The 26,136-nt window shown below is 46.8% G+C and overlaps 2 protein-coding genes and 1 long non-coding RNA gene across 7 annotated transcripts; 1 reads left to right on the top strand and 2 right to left on the bottom strand.

Moving 5' to 3' along the window:
• Positions 1–5,013: 5,013 nt before the first annotated feature.
• Positions 5,014–12,529, bottom strand: LOC125328165. 3 transcript variants are annotated; one of them, XR_007204572.1, is made up of 5 exons: positions 12,307–12,529; positions 11,620–11,790; positions 11,102–11,288; positions 7,774–7,932; positions 5,014–6,525 (listed from the first exon to the last, which is right to left on the bottom strand). It is a non-coding gene; the product is annotated as an uncharacterized LOC125328165 (long non-coding RNA). The 3 variants fall into 3 exon arrangements; XR_007204571.1 differs by having other exon boundaries at positions 8,299–11,790; XR_007204570.1 differs by having other exon boundaries at positions 11,102–11,790.
• Positions 11,412–15,462, top strand: SLC10A1 (solute carrier family 10 member 1). The gene is given in 9 exon segments (XM_048308419.1): positions 11,412–11,504; positions 11,507–11,588; positions 11,591–11,813; positions 12,521–12,731; positions 13,687–13,781; positions 14,075–14,158; positions 15,105–15,116; positions 15,118–15,191; positions 15,194–15,462. Coding segments are annotated over 9 exon segments (1,056 nt in total). The 3' UTR covers positions 15,376–15,462.
• An 858-nt stretch (positions 15,463–16,320) lies between these two features.
• On the bottom strand, positions 16,321–23,569 carry SRSF5 (serine and arginine rich splicing factor 5). 3 transcript variants are annotated; one of them, XM_048308412.1, is made up of 8 exons: positions 23,423–23,569; positions 22,851–22,994; positions 22,603–22,673; positions 22,311–22,406; positions 21,897–21,966; positions 20,523–20,596; positions 20,101–20,211; positions 16,321–19,948 (listed from the first exon to the last, which is right to left on the bottom strand). In XM_048308412.1, exons 2-8 carry the CDS (start codon positions 22,974–22,976, stop codon positions 19,699–19,701), a joined length of 798 nt encoding a protein of 265 aa, XP_048164369.1. In that variant the 5' UTR covers positions 22,977–22,994; positions 23,423–23,569; the 3' UTR covers positions 16,321–19,698. The 3 variants fall into 3 exon arrangements, with proteins under 3 accessions (XP_048164369.1, XP_048164370.1, XP_048164368.1); XM_048308413.1 differs by having other exon boundaries at positions 16,321–19,945; positions 22,851–22,997; positions 23,423–23,563; XM_048308411.1 differs by having other exon boundaries at positions 22,851–22,997; positions 23,423–23,561.
• Positions 23,570–26,136: the final 2,567 nt, after the last annotated feature.

Below are 26,136 nucleotides of genomic sequence, written 5' to 3'. Positions count from 1 at the left end.
TAGGTCAGACCATGGCAAGACAGAGGAAGTAATAGGCAGGAGGAACCATGTGATGTCCAGATGAGAGATCACTGATACCAGCACAAGTTATGGCAGGTTGGCTTTGGCACAATTCTCTAGAAACCCATTGGTGAACACAGCTGCTAATCAGAAAGAAGACAAGGACCCTCTTTCGCAGCCCCAGTGTGGACATATGAAAGACCCCCAGGTCAGCCCCAGTTGCCCACTATCCTCAGCATGAGTACCCTGCCCCAAACACCAGGAAGGTGGTCTGCAAGGGCATGACTTACCTGGTGCTGTGTTTAGTGCTCCTGCTCCAGCTGCTCAATTAGCATGTCAGTGAGCTGGTACAATTGGAGTTTGTATGGCTGCCAGTGTAACACTTAGGTTGGATGCCATTTATGTGAAATTGAAGCATTAATAATAAACCATAAAACAGTAGTTGCAATGTGGGTATCCTAGTTAAAGATGGGACCGTATCATTCAATTCTGGTTGTCATCTGATTCAGCCAGCAGCCTCTGTGCAAATCCATTTTGAAGTTCCCAGCTTCGGTTGCTCTGTGACACCAGGCACCACACGGCCTCCTCTCCCTCCCCCAGCACCCCACATCATTAAAAGTAATTAAACTCTTGTCCCGTAGTGTCCAGGTGTCACAAGACACCTGGTAAGTCTCACCTCTAACTACCCACTTGGCTGTGCTGAAATAGCGGTGCTGCAGATGCACTGTGGGGCTCAGTCTGTTCCCACCAAAGTGCTGGATGAGCTGCTGGTGGGGCACCCCCAGCTCTTGCCTGGCTTCCCAGGGCACAGTAGGGAGCTGCAAGTTAATCAGCAGCGCCCCACAGCAGGTCAGCACACACAGCTATCTGTGTTTTCCCTTGTTTGTCATTTTCCATCAGCCTCCATTTTCTTCCAAATCTCTTTGGTGTACCAATTAATCCAGAGGGTTTTCATTTACTCTGGCCGTCCAAATCAGCAACACACGAATACCCCCCACAATCACTGCCAACAGCTCATAATACATTTTAACTGCTCCTTGGCCTTTGATGTGTTAGCCTTCTGGGCAACATTATCATTACCCTTTATATACCTCTGTAGGTGAATGCAGCACTGCACAGCCACTTGCACACATGCTAAGTGCAACGGGTTTGCCTGGGCCTGAAATAAAGCACATTGTCCTAAGAACCTGCCAGAATTGTGCCCTTTTTGCTAGCAAAACCCTGAACAAGCCCAAAACAAACACAAATAATATCCTGGGTTATGGAGAGCTTATTTTCAAAGTGGATGAGCAAATACAGGGAGGAGCAGGACAAACCAAAAGGTGTTTTCCTAGGGAGAAGCCTTAGTGAGAGAAAGGAGTCATGGTATAGTCTGGAAGTGTGGGCATCATGTCAGAGGAAGCAAATAGTGTGCCATGCAGATGTGCACATGCTGGAAGTACATCTGGAATGGAATACATCATTCCCGCTGAAGTATCGGATGCAGGCAAATTCAGGAAAATATAGTGGGAAAAAATTTATAGAGGTAGGATTGTTGTGGTCCCAGACTGGGGCATTCTTCACAACTTTGGAGACATTTAGGATTCCAAGGACTCTTGTAATTGAAATAGTTACAATTGTATTTCTCAGGGAACATAAATCAGTGTGGCTGGCATCAGGCTGTCAATTTGGAAGGGCGCTCAGCCCAGCTGAGAAAATGTGAAAACAGTCAGAACCCTGAAAGATTAGTTGGAGATAGGCACGGGTTAGCTAAGGGTGGTTTCACAGGACCCACACGACCCACAGTTGCTTACTATAGGGGGGTGGAGAAACAAGCTCTCTGTAATAAGATATTTTTGTGGGAAATGATGGATATAAAATGTTAATATGGGTGCACCTTATTAACATACTGAGTCCCCAAGCCCAGCCAGGGAGGAAGGACAACTGAACTTTGCCCAGCCAGCCTGTAGCCTCTGAAGTTTTCTACTTGTCTTGCCAATTCTCTTACCAAAAGTAATAAATGGCTCCACTAATCTCCATGGTCATCCTCTAGCTGTAAAACAAAGCTGCTGCTCATTGTTGCCTTCCTTTATCCCGAGGGCTAATATTTTGTTTTTTATAAATTCAAATCTTTGATTGAGCAGGCCGCAGCATAACTTCCCTATTGCAGGCATCATTCTGTAAAGGATGGGCTGGCCCGTGCCCATGCAGCACAGACCCTGGTGTAGTGAGCATGGCCAGCCTCCAGACCCTCCAGCTCTGCAAGGCACTCATGCTAGATTAAATTAGGACTCCCTCAGAAAGCTGGGAGGCAGAGAAAGGGGCTGCTTGCAGCATGTTGGTGCATTGGTGCCTAAAATAGGAATGAGCCCTTCCCCACTCCCCCTGAAGGCACGTGGGGATAAACAGATCACAGAGAAGAGCTATTAAAACATGTCTGGGGGAGGCCTGGTTTCAAGCAGGGCAGAGACACGGAACAATAGCTGCCATTTTGAAGCAGCTAGAGCCCAGAGTGCTCCTGACGAGGTGGCGGAAAACACTGTCGCAGGGTTCAGCCCTTGCTTGCGAAATAAATGGCCCGAGAGCTCGTTGTGCAATGGCTGCTGATGTGCAAAGCCAGTGCTGAAAAACATCAACTGTGCTTTCTAAAAATATGAAAGAGCAGTACCCAAGGGAGGTGGCTTGGGAAGGGAGAAGCAGAGGAGGAAGAGCCCAGCAGTGTTGCTGTATCCCTGCAGGATTTCTGGGAAGGCACCGTGCCTTTCTGTGCCCTGCCGAGTGCAGGGTCACGCTGCGGCCCCACTCCCAGGAGTCACCAGCCGTGCAAACAAGCCCCTGGAGGAAAGAGCCTCTGCCCTTCGTGAGCCCTCAGGGAAGATCACATCCCTACAGCAAGCTTTGCAGGTGGGAGACAATCCTCCAAGCCAAGCTGTTCACACCCCCTCTCTGCAACTGAGTGGGGGACAAGGGGTGCTGCTGCCCCTGGTGAGGTCCCTGGACCTTCCCCACCTGGACAGCGGGCTGCAAGACCTTGGAGAAGCTTTGCTGCCCAGCAGGTCTGAAGGATGTGGCCAGACACAACCAGGCAGAACAGCCCAGCCTCTGCCACTGGGGTGATCCTGGCCACTGCCACCACCTCTGGCTGCCCTTCCAAGCCCCCAGAGGTGGGAGAGGCTCCTCAGCTGCAGGAGAGGCCAGCCAAGAAAAAGGTGCAGAAACAGTTAAAGCTGGTAATTAAAATTCCCAGCAGAAAACTATGATCTGGGCAGCGAAAAGCATCCTTTCCGGCACTGCCAACCCCACATACTCAAAAATTATGCATCAGGCTCCAGAGAATCACAGCTTTAAAATTGTGAGGCATTTTGTTCTGTTTTTTAAAGAAAATTACAAACATTTGAGCTTTTCCTACTTGCACTCTGGTTTCCTGAAGTTTATGATCACATTTTCAAACTTTTCTGCAAATCCCTGAGGGTTACAAACTTTTTTTTTGTAAAATAAAATTGAGTAGCTCACCTAATGCCCAGAGCTTTGAGCCAAACAGCAAAGATCAGAAGACTTACACTGAAATGAGGGGTATAGGAAACACTGGAGATCTCAAGAATGAACACCCTGCAGTATACATCTCGTCATTTTCCTCCAGGGATGCACAAAAAATTTTAAGAAGATTTTTTAACCAACATCACAGTGCTTAAGTATTTTATTTGTCAGCAAGAAGAACAGGTCTTCAGTGTCATTTTGCTTCCAATAAAAATGTTGCTTGCAGCCAAGTGCTGCAGGAAAGTTAAAACTAAGGCTGCTGTCCCTGGCTTAGGGGCCAGAGGAGCACACAGTTTTTAGGACCCTATGGTGTGCTCAATGTTGCTGCTGCTCATGGAGTGGGGAAGACTGTGAAATATTATCCAGTGTCAAGCCCACACCTGACCTCCCATCTTTAGCCTGATGCATACAGAAATGTCTTGGCCAAAAGAGGCAGGTGGGTGCCATCAACTTCTTTTCTTTGTGTCTGAAGGCACTGAACGATCTGCTACGCGTCTTACAGGGAGACTTGTGTTACAGGGCAGGTAGACTGTGGGAAGTGTATCAGCCAGTAAAGAGGTCAGTGATCCTCCAAGATTAAAGGCTGATCTGAGTGTGAACCCGCTATCAATGCCTCTTGAAGAGATTTGGCATGTAACATCCTGATTATCGATTGCTGTCCTTAAGAGAACGTGATCCTCTCCTTTGCACTGATCCTGTTAGCTTTATTTACACTAACGCTTGCTGAAACATCCTCTTGTAGAGATAATGGCTTCCTTCAGTTGCTGTCAGAATGAACAAATGGAAACAAAACCATGCTGCTAATAGTTGTGTCCTACTCTAATTAATTAAAGCAAGACAAAAGCACTGCACTGCACTGCTGGGTTTGGCTTGCCATTGCCTGGGTGCCTGGACAAGCCCCAAGCACAGGGGCTGACCACAGGAATACCAATAACATAGCAGTGCCTAATATGCGAGATTTCCACCAGCCCAGAAACTCAGCAAAATATTCATGAGGACCGGGAGTATGTTTGGCACCCAAACTGGGATCCAGCCACCCAGAGGCTGCTGTTCTAGACAGACCTCAGCCCATGCGGGCCTAAGGAGCTTCCAAAGATGGCAGATGGATAAAGTACACAAATAAGAAAAGTTTTTTCGACAGTCCTCTTGAAATTTTTGTGGCACATCTGCACCATGCAGAAAGGCCAATAGCTCAGTCCAGGAAGAGGTAACAGGGCTTTAGCAGGATGGTGGAAGAGAGGCAGAAATTGGCTTGCCTGCATCCCACAGCAGGACGCTAAGCAAGGAAATAGGTCCAGCTCTCTTCCCCTGCAAGTGAAGACCATGAACTCTGCACATCCTCCCTCTTCAGACTGAATCAGGGTCCAGTCACAACAAGTACAGGTTGAAGAAAAAGGGAACAAAGTAAATGGAGCACACAAATCCAAACTAAAAAACGTTGGCAGAACCACAGCAGTGAGCACTCACAGAGCTTACTCTGTAAACAAACAGGTCACCATATCCAAGTGCTGCTGAACACACAGATACTTATTTAGGATTTCTCCACTGATGGATTGTGGATCACACGAGCTTGGCCAGCAGTCCAGGACTACCCAGGCTTCAAACATCCCTTGGGATGTGGTTTCAGGTGCCCCACCTCAGCTATGGTGCTGCTTTGTGAATCCCTGCTGTCCTCCATGTCCACTTGGGGTACTCCCTTGGGCTGGAACACTCAGGATGCCCCCGTGAGTGTCCCGTGGGAGCCTTTTACACCAGCCTTTTAGTGCATGCAAACAGAAGAAGGCTTAGAAGAAAATGCTTATGTACCAAGAATGTGCTGTGCTTCTCTCTTATTAAGCTCAAATCACTTTGGAAGCTTTCCCCACTGCTTTTCCCACACAGATGACAGCAACAGAGCAGGGAGCAAGATCTAGAGTGACTCCAACCATCCTGTCAATGGCATTTCATTCCTGAGCCTCACAAAAATGCGCAGTGTGGCTGCTGCAGCCATTTCTACCTCTCAAGGAGTCCTTTGCTGCTAAGGAAACTGACATGTCATCTTCTTGAACATCCTAACACCTTTGGGAGAGAGAGAGAGAAGTCTGACCTCCTAATACACACAGTCTATGGCTTCCCTGCAAAGTCCATGAGTAACCACAAGTGTAGGAGAGAAGAGAGACAAGGTCATTTCTAGGCACGGCAGTCAGTGATGCCAGGATGCCTGAAGGGACAGGCAAGAACCAAGCAAAGCCACAGCCTCCACAGTAGCAGCACCATTTTCCTCCTTATTAGCCCTGTAACTCCAAAAGGTCAGCTTGGTCTTAAAAGGTCAGGTATGCTTTTAAACATAGTTCTATTTTGCACTTGCATTACTTAACATGTTACTTCTTTCTCCAAAAAAAAGAGTGTTTTTCCTCGTGATTTTAGAGGTCTCCCACACAGCCACCTGGGCACTTATTTCTAAGAGTAACTCTGGTGGTAGTTTCCATGCATTCTCCTTAATGTGGAAATTTCTCTCACTTATGAAGTTAATTTGGCTGCTCTTCATAGGGGAGCTTGGGCAGTAGCAGGAGGGGAAAAAATGGGTGATGAGTCTACCTTGTCATAGACTTCCTGGTTCTCCCCAGGGGCTTGCATAAGGGTCTCGGACTTTTTCATTAATCCTTGGCTATTCTTGAACACCTTATTTCTTACTTTCCACTTTCCTAACCATCTCCTGTATTAAATCTTCATATTCAATACATAGGAAGGAGGACTAGTTCATGTCACTAATGAAGCAGTTTAAAGCTATGACATTAGAACTTGAGCACAATCTACCAAATGAAATAATTTAAAATATAACCTTTGATACAAAAGAACACACTTGCCTCAGCCCAAGGTGCAATTGCCCTTTGTAGGTGTACGGCATCCACAGCTGGAAGTTAGGCAAGTGACTGGGCAACCTTCTGCTGCCTGGAGCAGCTCTGACAAGAGAGAGAGGCTTCTCACGTGACCCAGAGAGAACACAGGATTTTCTGTATAGTTATCACCCTGCAAAGGTCAAACGAACAGTAGACAAGGTGGTTCATTTCTCCTGAGAAGCTAAGAGCAATAGTCAAGGCTATACAGATTGGAGACACGTTTAGGGAATGTCCTGCTGACAGCATTTTATCAAAGTTGCAAGAAAACTTAAGCTGTCAAATTTTTCTGAAGATGTCTTTGACATCTGGTCCCTAAAGAAATTAAATATTTAAGATTAACTAGACCCACTAATTACATAGTAAATAACTAACTACATTGTACAATAAAAATATCTCTTCCTACAGAGAAAAATAACCATCACAGACATGAGCACTCTTCCTTCTGTAGAGGTTTTCACAAAAAATCTGCCCTGCTTCAACACCACACTGACATACTTCCTGCAGGCAGAGGTAGGAAAAACCAGGAACACCCTTTGTATCTGGGAACATGGGTTGCCCCCAGTGCTCCCCTCAACCCCCTCAGCAGGGGGGTTTCTGCCCCAAACCTGCAGCTTGCTTCCCACCAAGTGAAAACGAATCTTTCCCATGTATCATCTCATTGCCCACTGCTACAGGTTCCTTAGGGAAAGAGAGAATCTAGCAGAGCAGCCAGAAATCCATGGCAACCTGGGCTTGCCGACTATAAACATCACCCTTCTCCAGAGCTCTCTGTCTGGAGTAATTTAAAATCCCTTAGGGTAGTAACACCACTGAAAGGATGGGGTAGGGCCCTTCCCACCCACCAAGGCCTTCAGGTACTTCCCAGTGCTGGTGGAAATCCTCACTCTAGAAATTCAGAGGAAGATTCCGTGTACTGATATCATAGAAATGTTTGTCTAAATGGCTGAAGCACCTCACACTCTCAGGAGCAGCATTTGTTTCTACAGAGTTTCCTACACTGCTCAAGGTATAAACAGTGCCTACCTGCCCAGCAAACTCAAATTTAAAATAACCTCCCTAACAGAGAGGAGGCATCAGAGCAAGCTTCTTTTTCACTGCTGACCAACTGGCACATGCTCTGGCTGACATTGCTGAGTCCAGCCTGGGTGTCCAGCCTGGGTCTCCAGCTGGGACGAAGCCCTCAGCCACCGCTGGAACAGGTCATAACAAATCACGATTGTCTCTGCAGAAGCTCTCCTTGTTCCGTCCCCACTCCAGCATAGTGCCTGCATGTGGGCAGGGCTGTGGTGGGCAAATTGCCTCAAAATCACACAGAAATGAGCAAATTCATTAGCCAAGCACAGAACTGTACAGTTCTCACTGTTTTAACAAACCTTACCTGAGCAAGATGTGGGCACCAGAGGTCAAAGTCATGTCTTGTATTGTGGGCCAACAGTGTGAAATCTGACATAATTGAGCACCACTGCTCCTGTCGGGCACATCTGCTGAAACAGGGCCTTTGGACAACCACTGGACTGAGCTCAGGTTATGTTAAATTCTGTAAAAACACAGAAGAGATGATGATCCCAGCTGCAAACTAAGAAATTGGACTTCAGCTCCCCACCACTGAAAGGGGCACATAAGCCATTTTGTATTTATCAGATGAATTTATGAACCTACATTATGAAAGCATGAAGCACTAACTCCTTCCAAAACAAACAAACCAACCAACAAAAACAAAAAAAAAAACCCCAAAAAAACCAACCAAACAAACAAACAAAAAAAAAAGCACAACACAGCTCATTTTGAGCTCCAACAGGAAGTCTGCAAAATTGTATACATTTTCTTATTCTTTTTTTAAATACTTCCTTCAATGCCTCCGGCTTGGTAAGCATCCCTTGATGCCTACTGCATTAGACCGTACCTCTGAATTTGGGAACATCTTACTTCGCCAAGGCGATCTAAGCAGTCTGCGGTGTGTTTTGGGCGGCGTGCTCTCCTGGGCGAGCACCGAGGCGCTGGGCATGCGACCAGTGCCCTCCAGCGGCAGCAGCCGCGCAGGAGAGCCCTGCGAGCCGGGGCCAGGCCGGGCAGCGCCCCTCCGCTCCCGGGGGAAAGGCGGACAACGCTGCAGGAGCAGCTGCAAGTTTGCCTTTTAGGAACTCAGCCCTTCCGGGAAGTGGCCGAAGGAAGGAAGGAAAAGGCACGCTTTCCCCAGGATTAAAGAGACAGCTTCTGCAAGGCAAAAGCATCCTCTGAACCGAGGCAGATGACTTGGGCACGAGATCAGCAGCGATCCCATGCAACACCCGGGCCCGCTGCCCTCCGGCATGAGAGCATGCTCCTTCCTCCAACCATCCCTTCAGCCATCCCCTTTCCCAGGTCCCACCGCAGGGAGCAGCAGCTTTACAGCCGAGATGCAGCTCTTTGGCTCTTGAATGCAAACTCCCAGCTCTGGTGCCCATGTCAAATAACTGGATGTCCAAGCATAAACCAGTGTGAAATAACGACCCTAATTTATTCTGCTTTCCTCAACCAGTCTCTTCCTTGGCTCCTGTGGTGTTTTCTCCATTAACTACAGGGAACCAGCAGGAATGCTTGAACAATGAACAACTAGCAGGCATTTTTTTAATTATTAGAGTCATTGAAACATTCTTCTACAGCCCTGCAAAGACAAAGGATGAGAGTGTCAGAACACTGTCGTTTTAAAAACCTGAGCTACACTGAGTTTAGGGGAAGAGGGGGTGCTGCCAAGGCAGTGACAATTTATAACCACTTAATTGCTTGTCTTGACTTTTTTTGCATTTCTTACAAAATTCAGCACACAGCTGAAAGGCAAACACAGTGAAAAACAAGCATCTCTTTAGGAAGGCTAGGGATTCACAGGGGGAAAAAATCCTGAAGAGAGGGATAGAAAGAGATAAGGAATTGCTGTGAGCTTTGCTCCTGCACTTTCTCTCGATTCTTATGGAACTTGCCTGTGTGCTGCTTGGGCAGCCCCTGCTTGTGCCTGGCAGTCTTGCAGATGCCCGCAGAAAATCGAAATGCACGCAGTGCTGCAGGCCACCTCGCCCCACCTGCTCGGTCAGGGCCCAGCAATGAGCCCAGGCACTACTCTGTCACCACAGTGACACAGGGGGCTCAAGGCACCATCTGTGACTTGCTGAAGGCACCCTTGTCCCCAAGAATGGCAGTGTGGTGCTCACAAAGAAGGGAGAAGCCATGGGCATGGATGTGCAGAGCCACTGGGAGCCGCAGGCACTGCTCCTTTCCCCCGATGAGGGATGCCTGTGCTAGCCTCCTGAGCTGTTGGTGGTGCTTTTCCGGCCTGGCTGCCTGCCTGGAAAACAAAGTTCCCAACCAAAGCAAGAGCAAGTGGGGAGGAACACGGAGAACAGCTCTGACATTCCTGCCTGCCTCCAGCAGTGTTTCCAGAGCAATAGGGCTGCAGAGGCTGAGCCTGCTGAGCTCCCAGATGAATAGAAGCAATGGACATGCTACTGCAGCATCATAATGCCCTCCAGCAAAGGAATTAGAGCTCAGCCACAGTGCCGCAAACCTCCCCGGTTAAAATCCCTTCCCCAGTCCTGTTAGTACAACTATCATTTAACAACAACTTCCCTATCTGTGAGGCTTCTTTTAGACCCAGGCTTTAGATCCTGCAAGCAGAGGACAGGGTCTTACCAGGGGGATTTTCTTGAAGCAGAAGGACTGAAGAGTACTATTGCTCACCAAGCTCAGCCAGGAAAGGATGGAGCAGCGGGTGATCTGCCAAAGCTTCCCACAGCTGCATCCACTGGCACTAAGGTAACATTTTGCTCTAGTTTAATGCGCTTGGCTCTGTCTGTTTCTAGAGTCCCTCCCTTGAGCTAGGGGATGGCTCAGGTGAATCTGAAGGCAATAAATGCCTTAAATGAAGGCAAAACCTGCCGAGGGTTCAGGAAGCATGACACCTGAGGGCAAGGCAGGCAACATGCCATTCCCCAGCATGGCAGGTGTAGGGAAGCCAGGGACAGGGAGCAGTGACAGGATGAGCAGCAGACACCCTTGCAGAAGCTGGAGGATCAACCACCTTTCCAGTCCCTCTTCCCACCCCAGCAGCAGCTGCTCAGGCCCTGCTTCCCTGAACACCAGAGCACTGAGTGTGTCACGCCGTGCAGCCTTGTACTGAAAGCACACACAGGGACCAGTCTGGGGGTGGGGGGACAGCTGCCTGTTTGCCTTTGCCTGGAGAGTTTGTGTCATGTCTGCAGCCCCAGCTGGATCTCAGTGCAGAACACCCCAGGTCCTGGATGGCCTGGATGCCCATCGAGCCCAGCCTTGCACTGCAGAAGTCAGTTGAGGTTCCTACCATGCAGAACCTTCCCTCAGTGCTAAGGAGGGAATAATATTTTCAATGTTGGTAAGGCTCGGAGAATTATTTCCTATATGCAACCAAAAAATTTCTAGACAGTGTCAGACAACACATCAGGAAAAGAGACATGAAGGCCCCTAAGAGTTTACTAGAGAAATTACTCACCCACAGAGTAATTTCTTCCTAGACTTTGCTATCAAAAGATTTATTTATGTCCAGAAGAATAAGTATTTTATAATCTCATTAAAAATAAAGTACCCTGGATGCATCATGTTTTCAAGCATTGGCCTCAGCAGTATCATGTGGATGAGAGGAGCTCTGGTTCATTTTCCTTTGTATGAAGTGCCCGTCTTTACCTGTCGTCTCTACCCACCTTGAACTGTCTCTGTCTTGCTCTCAGCAGCTGTCTCACTGTGAGGGTGGATGCTGGAGGAGGTGGAGGACCAGAGCAGAAGCTACACAAACTGCACAGGATATTTCCAAAGTGAATGGGGTTCACAGCTGATCGCTCTAAACACAGATTTCTGTTTCAACAGCTGCTGAAGGGTAAGAGTGGTGTCCTGAAAGAGAGCTCATGTTTTGCTTGCATTAATTTAATGTTATGTTATTGGACTTCTGAATCAATCCTTCCCTCACCTGCCCAGCCACTTACAGTAGTAGGGGCCTCCTAACCCCTCAGCAAGATGAACAAGACCAAGGGAGCTTTTGATAGCCCAGAACTGTGGAGCCCAGGTTGCACGCAGAGCAGCACCTCTCTGACCAGTGTGGCACCACCCTCTTTGCATTTGGACAGCAGGCTACAGACACAGCCCTGAATGTAATCCTTATCGTGGTCCTCCTCATCAACATGATGTCTCTGGGACAATGGAGATAGCCAAGATCACAACTCACCTCAGGAGACCTAAAGATGTGGCAATAGCCATAATGGCTCAGTACAGCATCATGCCCTTGACAGCATTCTTATTGGGCAAGCTCTTCCAGCTGGGCACCTCGGAATCCCTGGCCATCTTCATCTGTGGCTGCTGCCCAGGGGGAAACCTCTCCAACATCTTTAGCCTGGCACTGAGAGGGGACATGAACCTCAGGTAAGGAAAGCTACATACCCGTTGATTGTCCAGGCCAATCTAGTCATACGACTGGTTCTGAAACTAATTTAATCAATATAAGGAGGCCGCAAGAAGCTGGACAAAGACTAAAATACAAGTCCAAAACATTTTTAAAGCACCCATATTGCTCGGTAAGTTAATTTGTCCCTGTTTACAACGGGACTTTGTTCCTTTCTCTGAAGCATTGGCATGCTGCTCTTGATGACATGGGTGCAGGAACACTTTTTCAGCTCCATGTAGCAGTACATAGAGCATATATATATGCTGTATGTATCCGTGGAGTTCTGTGTAAACTGGTCATGCTGCCTGAAGAGGCTGCATCAGGGAGAAACGTTGAACTAGCAGAACACCGCTCTCCAACAAACCCTAGCAATAAAGCAAGATCCAGCATGAAAATGCAAAGTATTACTTTTTCTCTCAGTTGTGAATTTCTGAAATGTGAACTGTACCCATGACAAGGGTTCTTTCTCACCTTGTGTGAAACTTGAGTCATCTTCTCACTTCTCCATTCATATCACATCCTTCTACAACCTGTCAGTGATGTTGGGGAGATCTCAGTGACAAGCTGGGAAAAAGCAAGGTAAAGTCTTACATTAAAATCATCTGTCCCGGCAAGTAATCAGATGAGCATATTCCATTTTTAAAAAGTGTTGTTCTTCTACTGAGGGGTCCTTTCTTCATCTCAGTGCTGCTATGACCGCATGCTCAATGGTCCTGGCAATTGGATTACTGCCACTGCTTCTGTACCTTTACTCAGGAGGACTCTATGAGGGTGATTTGGAGGGCAAGGTACCTTACAAAGGAATAATCGCCTCCATGGTGCTGATGTTAATCCCCTGTGCCATTGGCATCATCTTGAATGAGAAGAAACCACAGTACACTGGCTTTGTCACCAAGGTAAGAACTATCCTGTGCTAGTGGCCTTTCAGTCAAGGGCCTTGAGGAAGTTTTCAAACATAGAATCACAGACATATTAACTTCTTTAAGACATGACACAAATCAATGACAGGGTTGAGGACTGAGCTCAAGACATCCACTTCACCACTTCAGTGATTACGATATTTGCCCAAGGAGAAGTTCTCCGTATTTTCCAGGCAGACATTTTGTAGCCAACTTCCTACATTGCTCTCCTTGGCTTCAGTTTTAACTTTGGGGGTTTTTTGCTGTATCAGCACTAATGAACCTCATAGGCACCACCCTCAACTACTGCTGTAACCAAAGCAGGACCCAGATAAAAACCAAACACACAATAACCATCCCAAAACAAATGAAACCCACCCCACTGTTCTCAGACATCTAGCACTAGGCAAAAACCAAATCACAATGTTGCTGCTGAAGTCATTGAGATACCTATTCAACAGAAGCCACTAGATCACCAAGTGTCCACTCATGCCTGGAATCATGTCCCTGCCTCCTTTATACATCAGGCATTTAAACAGCAAAACAGAAATCCAGACAACCACAAACACTATTGTCTAACTCAAGAACTCCACTAGGCTCTACCTGTGAGTAAAGTGGCTTCCTTGGCACCTGCTTGGGGTGGACTAGAGTCACAAAGGGACCTGTACAGAGACATGTAGCAATGCCTGAGAAGCAAGCAGCTTGTGCAGCAAGACCAGTCATTTCACATACAGACCAGAAAGGTATTTGGTTATTTAAGGTCTCTCTCGGTAACAGCCCGTGACGGTCTCTTGTTGATTACTGGTAACATTTACGTCCATGAAAGTCACTTATGCCCTCTGTGTACTTCACACGTGATGGACGGGGAACTGGGTACAGCTGCTTCTAACAGCTGAGCCCGATTTTGCTGGGGATTTCTCTCTTGTCCTCATCTCAATCACTTCTATTTTAGGCAGGGATGGTTATGCTTCTACTGTCATCTGCTGCTATAATTGTTCTATCTGTGGCCAACATGGGAAGCTGTATCATGGTCGTCTTCTCACCATCCCTCCTTGTCGGGGTCTCCTCCCCCTGCCATGTAGCCCTGGCAGAGGGGCCCTGGGACGGACACGGGATTTCCCTGCCCCTGCTCAGCCTTGTTCCCCATCGGTTGTTTTGTGTTCCCCTGTGTGGGCAGGGACCCTCAGGTCCCGTGATTGAGCAGTTCCTCGGCAGAGCCCCGGCCCTGCGGCTGGAGAAATAAACATCTCTGAAACATCTACCAAGAATCCGTCCATATATATTTCTTTTCCACGGGACTCCTTGTTTGATACGCGTGTTACAGAATCCCCACTGCAACACCTCCTGGGATCTTCTGCCTTAATGCCTCTCACTGGATTCCTGCTGGGCTATGCTGTCTCTGCAGCCTTCAAGCTCGATGACTGGTATGTTCTTCCACACCTACCTCCCCTCTTTCTCTCTTGTCAGGAACAGAGAAGTATGGCAGCTCTGCTTCGTGGAGCAATGGTGAAAACATGGATTTTAGGGATATACTTCTGTAGAACACTGACCCCAGTCACCCAAAATAGGACCTAGGAATACAACCAGACACAGTACAAGCTGGTCCCAAGCCATTGACTCCCATACTTTGAGTGGGAAGAGAAATTACTTTAACCTCTGCTTGGCTTATCTGATGAGGGAGGAATAGCTAAGCAGGTTTTTTTTGACACAGGCACCTGATCACCATGGAAGGTTCACTGAACAAGCAGATGGATTGTTTTGTCTTAAGGTCACTAGTGACCTGCTAAACATATTTCCAACCTCTGGTCTCAGTAATGAAGCTGGGAGAATTATTAGCACCAAAAGAAACTCCAAACCCAAAAAACCCCAAATCCAAAGAACTGAGAAGTACCAACAGAGCTCAAACCCCAAGTGACACAATTAGTCCCCAGCTGATTGCTACCCCAAACCAGTCAGTGCATTCAGATACAGCCCCAGGAATTTAGAATGAAAACCTGGCATACAAAACCTGCTCCTCCTTCTTTTCCTCATCCTACCTAAACCAGGTAGGAATCCTCCTAGTCCTATTTTATACCTTCGTATGTTGGACTCTTATGACCTCAGAAGGAGGTTCCTTCCCTGCAAGAAGATGCAGAGTCCAGAGCAGGACACAAGGCTTCCAATACCATTATGAACAAAGTTCACATTTGTAACATCATCTGTTTCTGCCCATTGCAAGGGGAGCAGGAGGCAAAACCTTCTAGGGATTGCAGTATTTTTCCAGACAGAGCAGCTTTTAGGCACAGGCAGATACACCAGCAAGGTGGGCAGGGTTCTTTTTCAGTTGTCTGAAAGCAATTTTAATCTGTAATCTATTTTTTTCTCCTTCAGTTGCAGGCAGACTGTGCATGGAAACTGGCTGCCAGAACGCACAGCTTTGCTCAGCTATCCTCAAGGTCGCCTTCGCCCCAGAGATCATCAGCCCCTGTACTTCTTCCCACTACTCTACTTGCTGCTCCAGCTTGGAGAGGGATTTCTGCTCATCCTGGTCTTTCGAACCCATGACAGAATAAAGCAAGCCAATGGCAGGTACAGCTTTGCTCCTTTCTTTCTTATGCTTTCCAAGCTAAGCCACACATGCTTACAATATAACTACCAATGAATCACTGCTTTAAAATGAAGTCAGAATCCAGTCGCTCTTTAACTCGGGATTACATACCCAGTACATTAAATTTAAATCAGAGTCAAAAATTCAGAGGTAACTGAAGACCTTAGAAATTTCATGGACTTCTTGCACCAGCAGAATGTTTCATACAGTTACATACTATCAAAACTATCAGGGCTCAGGTTTTCACAGTCCGGTGCTTTAAGCTACACTGGACACCCTGCAAAAGTCATGACTTGCACTGAGCAAAGAACAGGGGTGTTTGCGTGCGGCTAAAACTACACAAAAACATTACATATTCTTCAATGCAACAAATCCCAGCTTTGCTTCAAGCTGCTAAGTGATTCCCTGAAGGGCGTCGCTTTTGAAGTGGGGTGAGGGAGAAGAGGACAGAACTACCAAGTACTGCAGCCAAAGGAAGGAAACATTTGGATCTTTTTCTAGAGAAGTATGTAAAAAGATTGAACTTAATTTAAAAATATATACAATATTGGTATAGATGTGAAGTAGACTCTCCAACTCCAGCGGGTCCGTAATGCCAAAGCTCAGCTGACTAACTGCACAGATAGCTGAAGGAGGCACTGCTAAATGAGATCCTCCACCTGTCACCCCTCTGATGCTGCCAGTCCAGGTTTCTCCAGTGCCTTGAGACAGAGATGCAGCAGAGTAGCTGCTACAGAGCTGCTTCAGGATCACTTTACTACACCTTATAACTATGCTGAAGGATAACTTAATGGGGGGAAAAAACACACTAATTTGGATCCTCGGGTGTGTGTTCAGTGCAAAGCCGTTGATACTGGAAACAGCCATGGAAGTGCTGGCAAGACTACTGTAACAAAAGGGTTGTTTTCCCTTATGGGAATTTCCTATATTATGGCGAGAGGTCAGCAAGAGAAGATCAGAAATAGGGGCTCTTGGACGACTGCTAGGGTGCTTAGGGTGTAATTTCCGCTAAGAAGGATAATGGATAGTAGGATAATTGCTAGGGTGACCTCATATGAAATTGTTTGGGCTACTGCCCGTAGAGACCCGATTAGGGCATATTTTGAGTTGGAGGCTCATCCAGATCATAGGATGGAGTATACTGCTAGACTTGACATGGCTAGTATGAATAGTAGTCCAAGGTTTATGTCTGCGAGGGGAAATGGGATTGGAAGTGGAGTTCAGATAGTGATTGCTAGTAAGAGGGCCAGCATTGGGGTAGTAATAAACAGGATTGGGGAGGATGTTGATGGGCGGATTGGTTCTTTGATGAACAGTTTTACTCCAAGTCATAAATGACTGGAAAGAAAATGGCTTCAGTCTTCTGGCAAGGCTCCCAAGTTCCTTCCTCTCGTTTTAAAATCACACAGTAATCCCAATTGTAGCTGTCACCACCTTTCCCTAACCTAGTTTCAGAACTGCCTATTCTCACATTTTTCTCTTTCTTCAGAAGCAGCAAAAGTGATCTGTGCAGGTGTGGACACAATTAGTGCTCAAGATACAAAATCAGTGTCAAGACATTGCAGAAACAGTGGAAAACAATATATGGATTCTGCAGCAGCTACTCTCCCAACCCTCCAAGCTCCACCTTCTGCAGCCAGCTCATAGGTCTCTAGCCATTATGTCAGACTTATCTACATGCTCATTACACACCAGCCACGGAACCATCTGCACCCACACTGTTATTCTCCAAAGACCTTGCTCCTGACTAAGCCTGGCTCTGTCAGCCCAGAAAGGAGACTTTCAGTGACTTCAAAGTCACTGTGACAACCCTTTGGGACAGCTGAAGAACATGCTGCCAAGTGACTGTCCCAGTTTTGCCTGTAAGAAAGTCACTGCTGACATCAGGTCCCTTTCTTAATTTCACTTACCTGTAACTGTCCTGCTGGCACATGACGGAAGCAGATCCTCACGATACCACTGCAGATTAATGCAATTTCTCTAACAGACCCAGATGACCTCTGGAAGTTTCTCTGTGCAGACGCCAGCGAGACTCAATGCACAGCCAAGCAGCCCACGGGCTGTTGGTCGCTCCCATCTTCCAATGGGTACCGTGGTACCAGTGATCCCACACAGCAGAGTCCACACAAACCATGATCACAGCCACACAAACTGCTTTTGTGTGTTGAGTTTGGGCCCAACAAGCTGTACCTCCAAAGCCAGATGAACCTTGAACGTGCTTTCCTTTGTAGCAGTCAGTGAACTCAACACACCTGCTCTAGACACCACCTAGGTATGGTCACACTACACACACTCTACCAGGAAAGGCTGGCATCGACATGTCCAATGTCCAAACTATTGTAGTTCATCTCAACTAAGAATAAACAGGTTCACATCAAGAACCTACCCTTAATAAACACAGAGTAATTTCTGGCCAGAAATCAACGTAAGTCTCCATACTGCAAAGCCTGGAGTCTGTTTTTAACAGGAAGCTCATCATTACAAGAAGCTCCCCTGGGAAAACGCAGACACCTACTCATGCTGCTTGCCAGGCAAGTAAGTAGTGCAGTCTAGAAACAGAATTCAGAGTAACTACCTATAGACCACGTAATACTTCACATTTAGCCTGAGAAGTCTATGATGCCTTTCATCACACCAAGTACCTTCAGCTACCTGGGTTCCAGTTGAAGCCAAGTCCCACCTGGACACAGATGCCCATCATCATCCAAGTAAGAAGGATCAACTGACTTGAGATCTCAACACGGCTGACCTTCCACCCTGGTGGGTGTGAATGCTACCTTTAACCCTGGAAGTTAAAGCCTCCTTGTTCCACACCTCTTGGGATGAGGTCCCACATCTGCACCACTACGGCTCTGATAATGAAGCCTCCCACGCCCTAAAGCTGTTAACAATCCAGTTAACTGTGGATCTCCTACCCCCTCTCAATGCCTGCTCCTGGGAGCGCCTGGCAGGCCTATACACTGCCACCTCCAGACACAAAAGCTCCTCCTCCCTCCTTAGCTTGGCACCCAGGAACTCTGCAGCAGCAGGGAGAGGGCAGCAGGGCTCCAGCAGCCAATCTCCTGACCTCCCACAAGGCCAAGACCTCGCTCTCAGAGAAACCACCTTGCGCCTCCTACAATCTATCCAAATTCTAGCCTAGGGTATGAAGATCTTTTAAAAGGTTTCAACAATTACCAGAATAGCTTTGTAAAGCACTTTATATGAAAACACATTGTTTTTAGAAATAAATTCTGAAGTTCTCTTGTGGGTGATGCCTTGAGAAATAGAGGGATTGCAGAGGACTGCTGCCACTGGAAGGCACAAACACTGAAACACAGAACCTCTGAGAACCCCTGCTGCAGTACTCCCACCCAACTTATCACCCTACCCCCAGAACCAGGACTACAGCCTACAAAAATGGTTTGTCTAGACCTCAGTGTTCTCATATGCATGTGCACAAACACACCGATGAAGTATGCTGACTACATGTCTTTAACATTCCACACTTCTTATCCCAAGTGATTAAAAGCTAAATGACTCATCCACTCCCCTTTTTGCTACGAACTATGTCAGCCTGATTATCAGTGTTCTTATTTCAGAACACAGAGACATCCAAGGACATCACACGATGTATTTTAAAGGTGCTACTTCTCCCCCCTGCCCAAAAGAGTTATCACTTTGCCACAGCTCCATCTTCAAGAAACATTTTAACACAGTCACCACCACTTTATTAACACTAAGAAACAAACTAGAAGCAGAAATGTTTCTTTATACTTTATTTATTTCATTCTTAGGTATCAAGAAATAAGAGTGCTTTATAGAATATTATTACCACAGGGCAGTGAAATGGGCATTTTCTTAGTGTAGTGCAAGTCATATTAAATGAAAATATTTTAAAATAAAGTTTTATTACCAGTACCGACCAGCACTTAATCTGCTGACCTATAGCTGAAACAGTGTCTCAAAAGCACAAAAAAATACCCTCTGAAATAAAGCTTTATGTACAAGCACATATAGAGCTCTTAGATGCCTAAAGCTATTAGTCTGAGATATTAAACTAATGTTTTTGAGTTGCTATTCACAGTTGCATATACTGAGAATTAAGTGTCCAGATGACTGCAGAGTACAAAAAAATTTGTCTGCTTTAGTTATAAAGAGCTCTGCCAATATACACAAACTATACACTTCAGACATTCACAAAAAATGTGAGCAAGAAAAGGGTTATCAAAAAACATGTAATACAATTAGTCAATAACCCTTCCCACCATGGTCCACATCTACAAAGTTTCCCCTTCCCTCCCCATCCAAACCCTTCCCCACAGAAAGTCACATACTTACCACAAGTTTTAGCAAGTATGGTTTAAAAAAGGGCCCCCAAGGCAAGTTATTTATAGTTCAGTTGCCACTGTCAACAGATCTGGACCTCGATCTAGACCTCTGCCGATCCACGGATGACGGAGATTTGGATCTGCTGGAAGAACCACGTTTCTGGCTCTTGTTTGGCAGTGGAGATCTACTAACTGATCGAGACTTGCTATGGCTCCTGCTCCGTGACCTGCTGTAGGACTTGCGGCTGCGGGAACGAGAGCGGCTGCGAGACCCGGAAGAGCTCCTGCTGCGCGACCGCGACCTGCTCCTGGACCTACTGAGGGCACAGAGAGCACCAGGGTCAGCTACGCAACCTCACGGGCCTTGGTGTGACCAGGCAATCCACGCTCTCCAGCTCGGCTGCCTGGTCCCTGACTTCAAAGTCTCTCAGTAAATGCTTAAGCATTATGTAAGAGTAGAAATCCATACCTGTGCCTTTTGCTGCCTTCAATTAGTTTGATTTTCCTTCCATTAATTTCTTTACCAGAAAGCTTTTCGATAGCATTCTTTAAATCACTGTAAGAGGCAAATTCAACAACCCTATGGAAAAAAAAAAAATCCCCAAACATAAAATTATTACAAATTGTAGTTACCAATACAAGTGAAATTTACACTGGAAAAAAAACCAACCAACCAACCCCCCAAACCCTACGATGCTCAGGGTAATTATCCCTTGTTATCACTGAAGCATGAAAAATTCCCCTCCCCAAACACCTCCCACATGCATTTTCAAAGGGTAGCTAAATTAAGCCATGAGCAGCTGCTGACACTGAAAGTAGCCAGCTTCCCTCCCCAAATATTACACATGCAGGTTACTCTACAGCTTTCAAGAGGTCACTTGATAGGCTTACCCTTCATTTAACTTAGGTCTGTGTGCATCTGCAAAGGTTACTTCCCCGGCTTGTCTCATGAAGTCTTTGAGATCCTAACACAAGACCACTTATGTTATGCAAAGAAGTGAAACTGACACTTATCTATACAAAAACAGTTTAAAGCAAACTAAAGAAACTTATGACTACTGGAAGAGAAATTGTTAGATTAATCACAAACATGGCAACTGCCATACTTGTATTCTATCAAAATTGCATTATCTGTATCATGATCTGTATCAGGGCACGAAATAAATGACAAAAGCATATTGCTTTAAGCAAAATGCTAATAAAGTGTCTTAACATTAAGGTAAATATTAGTCTACAATGATTTTATAGATTAAATAACAAAGAGAAAGAAAGAGAGAGAGAAAAAGAAATAAAAAAGCACATTTTTATATATACTGGATTGACTTTGAAATACTACCCATATATTTTTGGACTATTTCAGTCTCCATTTACATTACAAGTCTTATACGAATAGAGAATTACATTTACATAACACCAATTATTTTGTGCCCCATATGTCATTAAAAATATAGTTTACTTTACCTTTATTAACATTTCCCTAGGCTAGCCAAGCAGCAAACTGCATTAAGCGACCGGAGATACCGTCATGACATATGCCCGACTGGCTCTTCGCCACCCACTTGCCGAACACTACCCAGTCGATGGAAGCCATTAATCGCACTGCCCTCCCTATCAGGAGACTATGGATGGATCCAGACATTCTCTATGCTTGATGTCACCAAGGACCACTTTACTGCGATCAGGATTCCAACGACCACCTAATTTCCAATCTTTCAACTCTTTTCGACCAGGACCTCGTTATTCGGAAGCGTTACAGGAAGAACAGCTCTCAACTTAGGAATCAGATCTCGTTAACGCTCTGGGACCGCTGCAATGTGGCACTTTAAGGAGTGCATCGATTACGTCTAGACCGGCAAACACAGATCTAGAGGTGGCCAAGTGACATTGTAGGAGCTGACTGGAAAGTCAACCAGGCCCGACCAAGAGTGACCAAGACAGAACGATTAGGATAACCCACAGGCACTCCTCGTCATAAGGCCAACGACACAGATAGGCTGGCAAATAAAGGGTTTAATATGTGGTTAAAATGGATTTTAAAAACAAGAAAAAAAAAAATATATATCCTCAAACATATAAATTTATTATTATTATGAATTAACGTTAACTAGCTTTCATTCAAAATATTTAAGTTACATTACTAAAAATCTTATTAATTACATAAACATTTTAACAAATTAGCTTTTAATTTAATTAATTATTTTACAAAATAATTACATTACATACCCATTAAATGAAGTCAAAATAGTTAATCGTGTTTCAACAAACCTGCCAGCTGACTCGGGAAGACAAATTTTCCACTATGAGGCGATTTTCTGTTCTTAGAGGTGGGGCGTTTCTGTTTTGAAATAAATAATTCAGACTTGTATTAGTAAATAAAGTATAACCACGTTAAATATTAACAAAGACTATCTAAAGAGCTGTTATCAGCATATCATCATTAGTACTACAACCTGAGCTACGTAACACCGCGAACAACCTAGGGCAGGCATTAAGTACTTGCAGGAGGGAGTGTAAGGATGACAGACGTATCTAAGAAGTTCTGTCATCCTCACTATCCTACTGCCACATAAAATGACAAAACGCAAGTAACACCTTTTAATAGCTCATTCTAGCTCATGTTCTTTGGGATGAGCCCAAAGTTCATTTTTTTAAACTGCTCTGGTTCGGAGCTGCACATACCTCCTGTCACTGCGCGGGCGGCGGCTACTGAACCGGTCAGAGTACCTCCCTCTGCCTCTGCCCCTCGAGCGTGCTCTGGCATGCTCAATTGTCACCCTGGGAAGAGAAAAACAAAAACCCACACGTTTTCAAGTTTTTCTTCTTTTACATATGCTTGCAGTTTGCAAGGAATAAAAAAAAGAACCGAACGAACACAAAATAGCCTGAACGGTACCAGTAACGTAATTAAAGTTTAAACTAATTCTTATTTTAGATACCCAAGCTCGTATAGCCATGAAATAGGACACCTCACCTCTCACTGCAAAGCTCTTTTCCATCCAATTCATAAACTGCATCGTCTGCATCCCTCGGATCCTCAAATTCCTGCAAAACCAAGACAACAAAAACAAACAATTACGTTCCAATGAACGAGCAGATAGTTATTTGTCATGCAGTGTGCCTTGATGGGGGCGTTAATGGATTTTCTTCAGAAGCAGCTTCATAAACCTCAAACACGAGTGAGCACTGGGGGGGGGGTGGGGCGGGAGGGGGCGCACTCACCACGAATCCAAAGCCCCTCTTCAGGTCGATGTCGCGGATGCGGCCGTACCCCTTGAAGAACCTCTCCACATCCTTCTCCCTGGCGGCCGGGTTCAGCCTCCCGATGAAGACGCGGCAGCCGCTCATGGCTGTGTGTGCGCGGCGCTGCTGCGGGGACAGGCGCGTCAGGCCCCGCGCGGTGACTCAGCACCGCCCGCTGCCGCACTGCGCCAGCCGGCCCCGCCCCGCGCCAATGGGAAGGCGGCGGGCGGACACGGCCTCAGCCCGCGCCAATAGGAGCGCGGCGCTCCGCCTCCGGCCCCGCCCAGCTGCCGCCCCACCAGCCCAGCCCCGCCCCCGCCGAGCCGAGGAAGAAAAGCAAACGCCATCGCTCTGCCACAAAATGGCGGCCGCGCCGCACCCGGCTGCGGCACCGACCCCGCCGCGGCGCGCACCGAGCGGAACGGAGCGGCGACAACGCCGACCGCGGGCCCGCGGGCCGGCCGGGCGCACAGCGGGAGGGCCCCGCGCCGTACACGCTCCGCTTCGCCGGCACCGCGCTCTGCGGGGAAGGCCCCGGAGCTTTCACGAACCTGGGCTGTGGGTCTCGGTGCAGGCTGAGCCGGGTGGGCGCGCGGTGCGAGGCGGCAGACAGCCGGCGGTCAGGCAGAGACGTCCTCCCCCGGCGTCAGACGACTCCGACTGCTGCGCAACCCCGGCGCTGCGCCGCGAAATGGAGGCGGCCCCGCGCGTCAGCACCGCCCCGCGCGGCGATTGGCGGAGGCGGCGGCCGCGCCCCTCCCCGGGGAATCCAGGGCAGCGCGGGGGGCCGCGCTGCCGCCCCTCAGCTGGGAGCCATGTTGGGGCGGCAGCAGGGCATAAACAGCCGGAGTCTCCGGGGGGCCTAGGCCAGGAAAGCTGTGCCGAGGGGTGAAGTACAACCATCGGGGCTCTTTTACTCATCCAGTATACAACACGCTAAAAGCTGTGCTGCTCTTGTGTGCGGGCAAGGGCTTGCATGCACATCAGGCGTTTCTGGGCCCTAACGAACAAAGAATGAGAGGAGTAAAATATGTACGGAGCTCCTTCTCTGCTTAAGTCCTCCTTTGGAACCCAGTGTGTAAGGACAAGATAGAGAGCTGAGCTTCGTTTCCATTTCACATAACTCTGCAGAATTTATCAGTTTGGCTTCTAGGTGGTTGCACTAAAGTCAACAGATTATCCCAAGGACTGTTTGAAATGCAGAAGACATTTGAAAGTGGAAGATACACCCACTAGTTTTCCAGTACAGAACAGGCTGCAGCTCTGTGACCGTCCTTGCCAGATTTGTGCACTGCTGGATCAGTTGACTTTACACAAAAAGCCAGCAGGTACAGCCGCACCAGACTGCCCCTTTTGATGCATTTTGATAATTACAGTATGATCCTTTTAATAGCATTTTCCTGATTTGTCACCTGGAGTCCCACACTGGCCTGAGTCCCTACCCCTTCCCTTTGCGGACCATCTTTGTTACACCCAGGGTCTGTTATGAATGAGCTTTATGGGATGAATTTCTCTTTTTCATGCTTAGTCACTGACATAAATTTCCCAGGAACAATACAGCACGTGATGGTGCTGACATCATAGCTTTACATGACTGCCCCCGCACTCACTCCTCAAACTGCAACAGCATGCAGAGTCCCAAAAATGGGAAAGTTATTTCTGCTGCATGCCGTGATGAGAAAGGCTACAGCATAGCTAAAGGTTTGACAAGGGCACTGTCAGCATTGCTTGCTTCTCTCTTGGGTTCCAAAGATGCACATTTACGTCCTGCACAGAGGCTGCGTCTGCGAGAAAAGCCAGGATGATACACAGACAGGAGAATCTGCACTACAGGGACTTTGAGCAAGGAAAGACAATGCTTGTGATTATCCCTGCGGATCATATCCTTTGCCTGCTGAGGAAGATACATTCAGATGTACCATCTAACATTTAACAGTGCTAATTTCATAATGAGTTACAGCGCTTTAACAGGTGCCATGGGAACAGGCAGTTCTGTTCCTGTCAACACCAGGACTCTCCTGTCTGCAGAGTGAGCAGGTACACAAAGCTAAACCAGCAAGAGCTAGTACTGGAAAAGGCAGCAAGCAGATTTCTGAAGGTTTAACTCCATGAAAACCAGCTTGTAGTGGGATAAAAACAAGGGTTAGCCCTGAACAGAGAAGAGAGGAAGGGGCAGGTGCGCCCCTTTAAGGAAGAGCTGCTCATTTTAGCAGTGCTAAACTGCAGCCTAAAAAGCCTTGTCCTTGTAACTGCAAAGCAGTAATCTCCCTGCATGTCATTATCTGAACACTGGGTGAAAGGCGTCAAAAGTCAGGAGGAGAGCCATGAGACAACAATCACTCTTTAGAACAGGCCTGTGTTACCTAGGTCTGTTACCAGCATAAAGGTCACACTCTCTTTTACTCACACAGACTTCTCACGTGAGGGTCATGAGCAAGCACGTCTGTTTCCTACCCAGTTTCTCAGAGTTTTATGTAAACAGGCAGGACCATTTCTCCCTTTGGGTTGAGGTTGTCTGAAGACCACCTAGGACTTGTTAATAGTACTGCTGCTGGCTAGCCCAGTAGTGTCCACACTCCTATATTCCTGCAATTCTGGTTATTGAGAGCCACACAAGCAGGCTAAAATCCTTGTAGTTTATTCATCAAGGTAACTAGGTAAATACAGTTACTATTTGGAAGTGAAGACAGCAGAAGATTAAATGAAAGCTGAAACACAGTCTCAGCCAGATACCATTAATGTCTTGTACTGCTTGTGGAAAACTGTTGATAGGGATTAGTTCTTTGCTGTCTCTTCCAAATTAAAAGTAATCAAATTAAACTAATGAAGTCTGAGTCAAAACATGCAAAAGGAGGTGGTCATAACTTGCTGCAGGATGCTCTGGATACAAGAAGTTTATATGGCCTCACCCTACAGACAGTTTTAAACCAGGGAGGAGAAGGAAATGGGGGAAATAATGGAGCAGGAGAGAAAAAAAGAGAGACTCCAATTCAGAGCATCTGCCTACCATTGCTGAAGACCCTCTGCAAAAACTGCTGTCCCACAGATCCACAGTGAAGCTGCTGTATAAGCCATGTAGCCAGAGACTCAGCACTTGCCCACTTCTGCAAGACTTCTTGAATGGAAGCAGAAATGTAGCTTGCATCCTCTTCTGCTACTGGTGAATATATTTGTTACTTCTTCCATTATGGTTATCTGTATTGATCTCCTCTACTGTTCTTCATTTTTTCCTTTCCTGTACTCTTAGTTACCTATGCAGTCTCTG

This window comes from Corvus hawaiiensis, chromosome 6, assembly GCF_020740725.1.
Source record: "Corvus hawaiiensis isolate bCorHaw1 chromosome 6, bCorHaw1.pri.cur, whole genome shotgun sequence".
Classification (NCBI taxonomy): Eukaryota; Metazoa; Chordata; class Aves; order Passeriformes; family Corvidae; genus Corvus; species Corvus hawaiiensis.
This window is presented reverse-complemented; position numbering and strand designations above follow the sequence as displayed.